The sequence below is a fragment of the Schistocerca piceifrons genome, chromosome X, assembly GCF_021461385.2.
Source record: "Schistocerca piceifrons isolate TAMUIC-IGC-003096 chromosome X, iqSchPice1.1, whole genome shotgun sequence".
In the NCBI taxonomy this organism is placed as follows: domain Eukaryota; kingdom Metazoa; phylum Arthropoda; class Insecta; order Orthoptera; family Acrididae; genus Schistocerca; species Schistocerca piceifrons.
The window spans coordinates 894,199,881-894,212,138 of record NC_060149.1 but is presented as its reverse complement, the minus strand read 5'-3'; the positions used below and the strand labels follow the sequence as shown (position 1 = coordinate 894,212,138).

The window sequence follows — 12,258 nt, the reverse complement described above, 5'->3', positions numbered from 1 at the left end:
CCCATTGTAGCACATGTTATACCTTCTTACCAACTTGCTGTAAATGTTCATAAGTGAAAATTGTGCACTTCACAAAAAAGGAAAACAATGTTATATACTACGTCTACAATGCCAATGAGTCACAACTGGAATCATGGATGTATGGACTGCAAAAGGAATAATTGCATTAATGCCTCTGTATGTACTGTAATTAGTTTAATCTTGTCTTAACAGTGTGTATGGGAGTAATATGTAGGGAGCTATAGAATATTCATAGAGTCATTACTTAACAGTGATTCTTCAAACTTTGTAAGTATGCTTTTGTGGGATAGTTGGCATCTAACTTCCAGCATGTGCTTGAAGCACCTCAGTGACACTCTCCCTTAGGTCAAACAAACCTGTGACCATTTGTACTTCCCTTTTTTATGTATGTTCATGATCTCCTATTAATTCTATTTGAAATGTGTGTCCCACTCTTGAGTAGTAATCTAGGATGATTCATACTGGTGTTTTGTAATCAATCTCCTCCATAGACTCATTTCTATTTCCCAGTATCATATCAACAAACCAAGCTCTAATGTAATGTCATATCTTGAATAGAATGACCTCCTCCATGCCAATCAGAATGGATTCCAAAAATATCAATCATGTGAACCAACTCAAACTTTCTCACATGAATTATGAGAGCCATGGATCCAGTAAGTCAGGCAGGCAATATTTCTCGACCTCCAAAAAGCATGTGACCCAGTTCCCCAGCTTCAATTATTATCAAAAGTGTCATCTTACAGTGTATGAATGGTTTGAGGATTTCTTGGTAGGGAAGCAACAGCATGTTATTCTTGATAGAGGGTCATCAACAGATGTAGAATGTACTTCAGGTGTGCCCATGGACCCTTGCTGTTCATGTTTTATATTAATAACATTACAGAAAAATGATAATAGTGTAGTCTACTCTCAGACTTTTTGCAGATGATGTGGTTATATATAATAAAGTACTCTCCAAAAACAGCTGCACAATTATCCAGTCGGCTGTTCATACGATTTCAAAGTGGGGCAAGGGAACTTGCTGTAAATGTTCATAAGTGAAAATTGTGCACTTTACAAAAAAGGAAAACAATGTTGTATACTACATCTACAATGCCAATGAGTCACAATTGGAATCATTTATCTTGGTGTAACAATTTGTTGGGATAATAAATCACATAGACCCACCTATGGGACCTGTACCAAACTGAGCTAATAGCAGATACTGGAGATTTACAAAGAAAGGATCCCTCCCCCCCCCCCCCCCCCCCCCCCCCCCGATCCCTTCCCCCCTCTTTTAAACCAACCAACAAAGAAGGGAAGAAATGTCCAGTTTGGTTTCAGCAATTTTCTTGAGAAACTCAAAAGGATCAACCACATCACCACATTATACCAATATGAATCTAAGCATTTACTGCACATGGTTTATATCCAAGATCCTTCACTACAAATACATAGAAGCTGTAGCCTACTATTGATGTGGTCCATTCAATAATCCTACAGGGCTTTCTTCCCTCTTTATCAATCAGTGACACATCAGCATCCTGCTTATAGTCAAGCAAAAGTGAGTCCTGTGTTACATAAATCCTAACACATCACAGGAGTATCCAGACATGAATGAACACTCCTGCAAAATCGAGGCTGTTGGCTAATGAGCATCACCATATCCTTCAATACAAATGCCTTTAAACTGTGGCCTACTAGTGATGTGGTCCATTCATCAATCCTTCAGGGCTTTCTTCCCTCATTATCAATCAGTGACACATCAATTTCGTGCTTATAGTCAAGCAGTAGTGAGTCCTGTGTCACATAATTACTTGTCTTTCACAGTGTGGCATACAATGAAAATAAATTCAGGCCTTTATCAAGCAAAGATATCAGACTGTAAGATGCACAAAAATCAAAGTTTTTCACCAAATAGTTTTCAAAAATTGAATGACATATATTTCATATCTCTTGACACGGGCACCAGAATTTGGCAAGCGTCACAGTCATAACAAAAAGCATCTCACCACAGAATGCAAAGAGCTTGTCTGTAACACTGAAAGGATAAATGTGAGTGGACTGTGTATTTCAAAAGCAATAGCCATTACTATTAATACATTTACCCACTGTGAGAAAAGAGTCATTGTCTTCATGGAAAAAAGTTTTCAGTTGCCTGCGGAACCATGATTATATCCAGCTGTGTACCTCTTCATCCAAAGCAAACTCACAGCCATGAATGTCTTCCATTGTCTGACCTTAACTCGTCATACTTTGGATAAAAATACATAGCAAATAAGTTGATGATTTAAAGTCTGAGAAAATATGGTTCATTAGTTTTAGATTTCTAGCATCAACCATGTGACTGCCTTTGGTACAAAGTTGTAAGCAGAAAGCTTTCAAGTATTAGCTGACTTGACAAGAGCACGCATTGCATCCCATAAAAATAAAACATGGAGGAATATGATTTAAAGACTGTTAGCAATGAGGTAATTGGATATGGAGGAACAAGCTCTATTTATGAAAGATGGGAAAGAAATTTGGCCATGAAATTTACAGAGGAGTCATTTCAACATTACATACCATAAACAAACTTGTACCACTGTTGAATACAAAACAGCTTTAAAACATTCATTGGAGTTTATCATTTATGTTTGGATATCACTAGAAAGTGTATTTAAAATTTTAATTTTTAATATTGGACTTATGTAAACCTGAATTAGAAATCAGTACCAGTAAAATTAATCTTTTGCAGTGTCTAGAATGAATGTAATTTCAAATTTGTCTGTGCGAAGAAATATAATTAGCAATGTAGATGAGTTCATCTTTGAAAGTGAATTTTAGATCTATTGCTGACAGATACTTTGGTCATGCTAAAAATACACTGTCTATGTAAGTAAGTACTAAATGAAAGGAACAGAAAGAGTGAATGATGAGACTGTAAGAACATATTATCAATTCTTCATGTAGATGTCAAGATGTACTATTTGTAGTTTTTTTATGTTAACACCTTCATGGCCTACCTGCAGGTATCTGATTCAAATGTTAATGGAGGAGGAAATATTGATCATATGATTTTCACCAACAAAGAGAGGGAGTGTGGTGACTGATCAACAGACTATTCAATGATGTTATAATTTAAATTCCAGTTATCGCTGCATTACGGGTTGGGGCTGTAAGACATATCAGATGGTAATCATCTGTCAGGTGGAGTCATTAACCTTGAGATTCCTTCAGTCACATTGAAGAATAGTGAGCCATGTGCCATCATTGAGCATAATTTTCTCCTTATCTTTCAGTTTCATAATACTTCACAACCACACGGCAGAATCTATACAACACTGCATAACTGTTCTTCACAGTCACACAGCACATTTACATATCAGATACACTACAGATGGTCTGGACAAAGGCAATGGCAAAACATATGTGTTATCAAGTTATTGTGAAGACTATGTGAGGCATTAAATACCATTATGATATTCAGCCACTTTGTATGTGGATCAACTACAAGGAAATAACCAAATAAACTGTTCAATCTTGTAGCCTTAAAATATAAACATTATTAGAGCACCTTAAAAAGTGAAAAGAGATGTTATCGATCTTTAGGAATATAATCTCTTGAGTTGCATAAGACTTATCTTAATTGTGGACATTAAATTTTTGTGGAAACATTTCATTTCTTTGAAATTTTCTGTTCAAGAGTTACTGAAACTTTCTGTTGCACAACTGATCAACTAACTGAGAATGGTCAGGGTGAGCTGAAATGGAGGATTAGGATAGTCTGGACAATGAGGAAGTGGTGCAGAAGTGGTCCTTTCTGCATTCCCTTCTTGTACTGTCCCAAGCAGTCAAAATTCAGCAGATGACTTACCTTCTGATGTAAACAAGCAGGCTTTTGCTGACTTTAGATGTTTGCATCATCTAAGAATATGGTTTTTTACTGACTGTGTCTTCAGATAGATAAAAAAATGCTACCTTTCTCAAGAGAGCATCCAATATGTTCCCAGGTTTGGGTGGAACATCACCACGCCCATCACCTTCTGATGACAAGCCGAGTACCAACAGCCAAGGACTCCAGCAGCCTACAATGCAGTACCCACAAGCTACACAGCAGAAGATGAACACAGCTCAGTTACAAGACCAGCTGCAACCCATGGCACAGATGCAGCAGCAGAGGATACAGCAGATGCAGTCACAGCAACAGCAGCAGCAGTTGCAGCAACAACAGCAGCAGCAGCAACAGATGCAACAGCAGCAGATGCAACAGATGCAGCAGCAGCAACTCCAGCAGCAGCAGCTTCAACAGCAGCAACAACATCAACTGTTCCGACAGCAGCAGCAGATGTTGGGAGAGTTTGGAGAGATATCAGGTGCACTGTTCCCACAGCACCTGACACCACAGCAGCAGCAGATGTACCAGCAGCACATGCAGCTGCAGCACCAGGCACAGCACCTCAAGAAGATCCGCCGCTCGCTGCCGCACTCTGCAGATCAGCAGCAGCAGCAGCTGCAGCAGATACGCCAGCAGACGGTAATCTTGCCTTCTCACTATTTGGCAGCACTGCATTTGTGCACATTTGTGCAATTGTATAGAATGGCAGAGGGTAGTCTTCAATGTTCTACATGTCAGGCCACATTCACCCAAATATCAGAAAAATAGGGTGACCTGATGTCCCCCCACTGCACATCCTACAATACTTTTCATTTAATTGATTTATTTCCACCTACATCATCACTGCCAACTAGTTGTATTTCCCACTAGAACTATGTCACTTCTTATTTATTTATTGGAGTTCTGCTGTTATGGTAAACAAAAAAATTGTATGGATAAGGAATGAGTTGAGTTTAACGAAGCAAAAACAAAATCAACACAAAATAATAATTGAGATAACCAAAAAATTAAAAACTGAGATATTGTAACCAGAAATTTGAACAGTGAAATAAATATGCAATAATTATAAATTGTAATATAACATGAATATGGGAACAACTTATGCTAATTAGTACAAAACTGAACTTAAACTCAGTAAAACTGGAGTATAAAACAATATAATTATATATAGTAGTTAATATGCATTAACAGTTGTGTGCTAAAATTATAGTACATCATTAAACATTTACATAGTGGTATAATAGATATAACTGTACACTGTATCATTCCTAAATTACAATGAAGAAATATTTACATTAAAAACCATCAAGAGAGTAAAAGGAGTTTTCCAGTAGATATTCTTTTGGTTTACTCTTAAATTGTGGCATTGCACTGGTAAAATTTTTTATGCTTGATGGGAGTGCACTGAACACCATTGTGCTTGAGTAAGTAATGGCTTATGTTTCTATGGAAGGACCAGTATTATCACTACATCTCCAATTTTGTTTTTACCATTTATCCTGCATGCTAATTCATCATATGACTGGAAATTCAGAAGGAAATAATTATAAATAAGTTACAATACAACAGCCCTTAAAACTGACATAAAAGAATTCCTGAGAAATCAAAAGAGATGATGATTATGGTTTTAACATCATGTTTCCAACAAGAAACAGAACAGTAGTTCAGATTCTGGAATGTAGGAAAGGAGAAGAGCTACATTCTTTGCAAATGAATCAACCTTGAAAACCCCATATTTGGATAGCTGAATGATAATTTGTACTCCTTGTTGCCTGTTGCCAAGGTCAGAGAAACTAAATAACAACCAAAAGACACTCCCGTAAACACTAATTCTTTTCTCTTCCTCTATTTTTTCCAAGTTTGTAAGATTTTTAGGAGCAAATAATGAACTTAATGATATTTATTCTTCTTTTACATATCCTAGAATCAAACCTGGGCCGCTCATGTGGTGTTCTGCCATGCTGACCACTCAGCTACTGAGGCAGACATTTTCTTTAATAATAGTAATGGCAGAGGGAAGTGTGTCACTATATGTAAAGTGTTGTACTGACTCTACAATATGTCAGAGGTTGAAAATAATGTTTCAGTTGTAAATTACTTTATTTTCACACGACCAGTTTTGGAATATTTAAGCCCATCCTCCGGTGTCGTAGCTGTGCTGTGGTCCCAGAGCACCACATGTACCAGGCACAGTGTGCTGCCTATGAGTGCAGAACAGGTAAACTCCCTGTTCTGCACTCATAGGCAGCGCACCATGCCTGGTACATGTGGTGGTACAGTCTAAAACCGGTCGTGTGAAAATAAATTAATTTACAACTGAAGTGGTATTTTCAACCTCTGTCATAATGCTCAGTTGCGGATGTTCTTCTAACAGGATTGTTTGTCTAAGAAACGTATCTGTAATCAAGCAATGTACATCCTGCTGATGTGATGGAGTATTTAATGATCACTTTTATGGTTACAGCATGAGGATAATCACTCCTAAAGGGTGAGCTGTAATTATTTTGACTACACCAGCAGGAGCATAATACTTCACACTATAGGATATGCTTCAATTGTTCAGTGAGAATGTGTTTTTCAAGAATGAAGCCTGTTCAAAAAGTAAAGTCCGATCAGGTGCAAAAAGGAACAGTTAGCTACACCTTCCACATACTTCTCTATATAGTCACCGCTCTGATTTAGACATCTGTCATAGCATCATGCCAACTTTCCAATACACTTGTCGTAGAAGCAAGCCACCTGTGGTTACTGCCAATTCTCTATGCTGGTCTACAGCTCATTGTCTGTGCCAGAATGCTGTCTTCATAGCTAGTGGTTCATGTGAGGATAGATGAAACTCAGGGAGAGTCAATTACAGGCTCTATTGTGGGTGATCAAACACTTCCCATCAAAAATGCTGCTTCATTGCCCCTTCAGAGTGTGGCCGAGAACTGTCAAGCAGAAGGAAACAGATGACAGTTATGTTATGTGGGCTGCATGACACCAGAGGAAATCTCACAACAGACCCTCATATTTGGCAGGAAACACTATTGTCCTTAGGATCTTTACATGCTTAATGTGCACTGAGAACTGAAAAGAGCAATGTGGTGGGATCGATGGGCATACAAGAGACACTGCTTAACGCATCTGTGCAAAGCTTCATTGCATTTTCACTATGGTTTCCATTTCACACTCCATCAGACCTCAATTTCTGAATAGCCCTAATACCAGAAGTAAAAACAGATTTTTGCAAAGTATGTACCTTATTTATTTGAGTGTACCTACTTCAAATTTTTCTACATTTCTCACACATGGTACAGAAAATTAAGCAAATCGGTCTGACGTGTTCATCCCTGGAGCTACGTTTATTTATTTTTGTTTTTATTTATTTATTTATAACCTGTAATTTTTTGTGTGGATGTTGCTGTTATACATACCAGTACAAAGAGTCCTCCAGGATACAATGGCAAATGCACAGTGACCAATTTTCATTCAAAGTGCTTGGCAAGTTCATTTGTTTGCTTCGAAATGGACACCTACACTCTCTGCCACCTTTCGGCCTGTCAGCGATGAAACACTCAAGACACATGCCCTGCAATATTTCTCAAATGATTTTATAGGAAGTATTTGGTAAAAAAAATTACATTCTTGCTTTACTTGTAGCTTTATATGTTGTGTTCATTATTATGTGCCCATCATTTTGTTAGTGGTCATATTTACTGTGATATTTATGTGGAATTTTGACACTGCACAAAATCTGATATATTGCGATTGTGCTGTGCCAGCGATAAAGCCAGAGTGAATTATCCACATCATTCCTCTAAACAGTTTGAGATATCAAAATGAGATTTTGGCAAATGATAGCACATGAAGAGGAGAGTATTTTACCATATGGTTATTACTCAAAACTTCATTATCTACTATATTATTCCACTAAATACAGACCTTTTCAATCAAAGAATGTAACGTTTAAGGGCCATCGATAGCTAGTGAAATGAGAAATGCTATGGGTTTTGGAACAACATCAGTGAAGACATTACATTTTTTTTTACCAAGAATGTGCTTTTTTGTAAGATACTGACCTTACTTTTCATCAGTTCCTCACTTAATTAACTTAATAAATCATTGTTTCAGACTTGTCTCACATTTGCACCTGGGCAAGTTAGTGAGGTGAGACTGTGTAAACTCTGCTATGTTTTGGCAGAAGAAGTAAATTTTAAATCAAATTCATACTCAAAATTCACCACTCATGGCTATTTTCTGAAAGTTGTAAATGATTAACAACTGGACAAAAATAAAACACTGCTTTTTTTGCATTTTCAGTGGAATTCTTCTTAGATATGAAGCAAAGCAGAGGTGACAGCATGCTTTTTCAAATGATCACCATGCAAGTGTTGGCATAGAGGGGCTCCACTTAATATTTACAGAAATGTGGGCATAGGCTTCAGTTTAGAATGACACTTCCCTTCCAGTACTTGGAATTTCCCCTACAGTGCCTGGCACAATCCCTACCACTACAACTCTCCCCATGCGTGCCTTGCTGTCTGCACATCTACTGGCCATAGTATTCTGTGCAGACTCTAGATACATATATACATTATAGTTGAGGCACATAAGAATAGTGTAAAAAAATTGGAAGTACATAAGAAACACATTATACAAGCATCGGCCTAAGTTGTCTTTTTATTACTGAATTACATAAGATAGGGTTAAAGGAAAAGAAAGGATGAGATTCACACAGCAAAATGAAGTATAAGACTGCTCTGATAATACACCTTAGTTTTTAGATTATATGGTAAAATTTGCAAACTAGAATTTTGTTACTTGGAAATACACTCCATTCTCTATTGGTACTTTGTTATTGGTCAACTTGATCATTTACTTATAGCAATAGTTTCTTTTGCATGAATTATCCTACTGAGTAAAGACTATTTTTAGTAAATATGTTTTATGACATGTTTTTAATTAACACAGTTGCTTCACATTTTTGATCTTCTGGCAGTATACAATGCCTGGCAAAAAAGTGAAGCACTCAGAAGGGGAGGAGCAAAAGAAATGAAACTTCACTAATTAAGAGGGTATATTGTGCTATTTTAGTGATTACAAAATTGAATCAAATTTACAAAAAAATTGGCAATATTAACCCTCTGATCTGTATGATATAGTGCGGCCCCCTCCTGGTCTGGACACATGCTCTGGTTTGGTTGGTAACAGTGTTACAAAGCCACTGTATTGTCTCCTGAGACATTCACCATACAACTGGATAGTGGCATGTGGACAGATTTGCATTAGAGCTGGTCCCACACATGTTCTACGAGGAACAGATCTGGGAGTCTTGCTTGCCACAAGAGTACCTCAAACATCATGCAAACAGTTTATAGAGATGCGTGCCTTGGGTGGCAGAGCACTGTCCTCCTGAAAAATGGCATCACAATTCTACTGCATGAGAGATAACACGTGAGAATGCAGGATATCTATGATTTACTGGTGTGCTGTCATAGTTCCTTCAATCACTACCAGCCATGACCTGAAGTCATGTCCAATGGATACCAATATTGTGACATGAGGGTAACACCACTGTGCTTCTCCAAAACTTTGCAACACTTGGATCTCTCTTGAGGGCACTGCCATACTCATAGACAATGGTCATCCAGGGTAGTGCAGAACTGTGATTTGTCACTGTAAACAATGTGATGCCATTTATCAGTATATCATGCAGCAGGTCATGGCTTGCAGATCATGCAGTAGGTCATGCCACAACTCCTAACACAGCATTTGTGTTGAGGTATTAACGATGGCCTACTTGTATGGTGCTAATTCCCTAGCCCAGCTGCTGCTAGTCTCTAACAAATGATGTGGGATGAGACAGAATGTTGCAGGGAGTCCATTACTTGTTCTTAGCTGGCAGGTGCAGATATGAAGGAGTTATTATGTGCTTGCTGCACAATACACAATATTACAATTCTTCATTGATGTGGTCAGATGTAGTTGTCCAGTACCTTAATGACAAATGTACCTGACTTCATGTTCCCATGCAGTCCAGCATGGGACCACTGTCATCTGCAAATGCCTTATAAGTCTGGATATTACAGGTACAACCAGCTGTCCAAATGGAGATCTATACTAAGGCCCATTTCAAACTCTGTCAAGTGCTGATAACATTGTCCATGTCCATGTCCTTAACAATCATCACTCAATATCTGCCACTGTTCACACATTTTATATACCATACCAATCCTGTTAACATGACTAAACATGAACAACACTAATGCACTCTTGTGACCATTCTTCCTGTTACAGAGAATTGTAAAACTAATGATTTACCTACCTACTTATGGGATGTACATACAGGGTGTTACAAAAAGGTACGGCCAAACTTTCAGGAAACATTCCTCACACACAAATAAAGAAAAGATGTTACGTGGACATGTGTCTGGAAACACTTAATTTCCATGTTAGAGTTCATTTTAGTTTCGTCAGTATGTACTGTACTTCCTCGATTCACCGCCAGTTGGCCCAATTGAAGGAAGGTAATGTTGACTTTGCTGCTTGTGTTGACATGCGATTCATTGCTCTACAGTACTAGCATCAAGCACATCAGTACGTAGCATCAACAGGTTAGTGTTCATCACAAACGTGGTTTTGCAGTCAGTGCAATGTTTACAAATGCGGAGTTGGCAGGTGCCCATTTGATCTATGGATTAGCACAGGGCAATAGCCGTGGCATGGTACGTTTGTATTGAGACAGATTTCCAGAATGAAGGTGTCCCGACAGGAAGATGTTCAAAGCAATTGATCGGCATCTTAGGGAGCACAGAACATTCCAGCCTATGACTCGTGACTGGGGAAGACCTTGAGCGATGACACCTACAATGGATGAGGCAATTCTTCGTGCAGTTGACGATAACCCTAATGTCAGTGTCAGAGAAGTTGCTGCTGTACAAGGTAACATTGACCACGTCACTGTATGGAGAGTGCTACGGGAGAACCAGTTGTTTCCATACCATGTACAGCGTGTGTAGGCACTATCAGCAGCTGATTGGCCTCCACGGGTACACTTCTGCGAATGGTTCATCCAACAATGTGTCAATCCTCATTTCAGTGCAAATGTTCTCTTTATGGATGAGGCTTCATTCCAACATGATCAAATTGTAAATTTTCACAATCAACATGTGTGGGCTGACGAGAATCCGGACACAATTGTGCAATCACGTCATCAACACAGATTTTCTGTGAATGTTTGGGCAGGCATTGTTGGTGATGCCTTGATTGGGCCCCATGTTCTTCCACCTACGCTCAATGGAGCACATTATCATGATTTCATACAGGATACTCTACCTGTGCTGCTGGAACATGTGCCTTTACAAGTATGACACAACATGTGGTTCATGCACAATGGAGCTCCTGCACATTTCAGTCAAAGTGTTCGTACACTTCTCAACAACAGATTCGGTGACCGATGGATTGGTAGAGGCGGACCAATTCCATGGCCTCCATGCTCTCCTGACCTCAACCCTCTTGACTTTTGTTTATGGGGCCATTTGAAAGCTCTTGTCTACGCAACCCCAGTACCAAATGTGGAGACTCTTCATGCTCGTATTGTAGACGGCTGTGATACAATACGCCATTCTCCAGGGCTGCATCAGGGCATCAGGTATTCCATGCGATGGAGGGTGGATGCATGTATCCTCGCTAACGGAGGACATTTTGAACATTTCCTGTAACAAAGTGTTTGAAGTCATACTGGTACATTCTGTTGCTGTGTGTTTCCATTCCATGATTAATGTGATATTAAGAGAAGTAATAAAATGAGCTCTAACATGGAAAGTAAGTGTTTCTGGACACATGTCCACATAACATATTTTCTTTCTTTGTGTGTGAGGAACGTTTCCTGAAAGTTTGGCTGTACCTTTTTGTAACACCCTGTATACAAAGTTACATTGACAACTGACCATATCTTCTAGTTGCTTCACTTTTTTGCCAGACAGTGAATGATATGGATCTGCTCATTGGCAAAACATAGCAGTTTTTATCTTAACTTTTTATCTTTCTATACAGGTACAAGCAACCACTGAATCTGGTTTGGTGATCATGTATGGAGCTGTTTGCTACATATTGCTCAATGTTTTTATGTATAAAAACTACAGCATGACTCAGAACTGTTGCAATAGCAAACATTTTAAACAGTTTGATGCAGTGGGCCCCTTTGGGGTCCTAGGGCATTATTCTGATGTCTCTTTTTTGTAGTTAGAATACATTTGCCATATTCTGACCATTTGCACTCCAGAAAATTACATCATAGCTAATGACAATGCATGTGTGTGAAGTATGTTGTCCTTTGGCATGAGGTATTAAACACTGTGGTTCATATTCATTGGACATAATGTTCCATGCTAATT

General features: G+C 38.5%; 1 protein-coding gene across 1 annotated transcript in view; it reads left to right on the top strand.

Moving 5' to 3' along the window:
- Window positions 1-12,258, top strand: part of LOC124723098 (histone-lysine N-methyltransferase 2D-like) — a gene marked incomplete at its 5' end in the record, with an annotated part of 207,295 nt that overhangs the window by 20,964 nt on the left and 174,073 nt on the right. Inside the window, one exon of the mRNA XM_047248276.1 lies at window positions 3,996-4,519. Coding sequence (XP_047104232.1) covers window positions 3,996-4,519 — 524 coding nt within the window. The remainder of the gene's footprint in view (window positions 1-3,995; window positions 4,520-12,258) is intronic.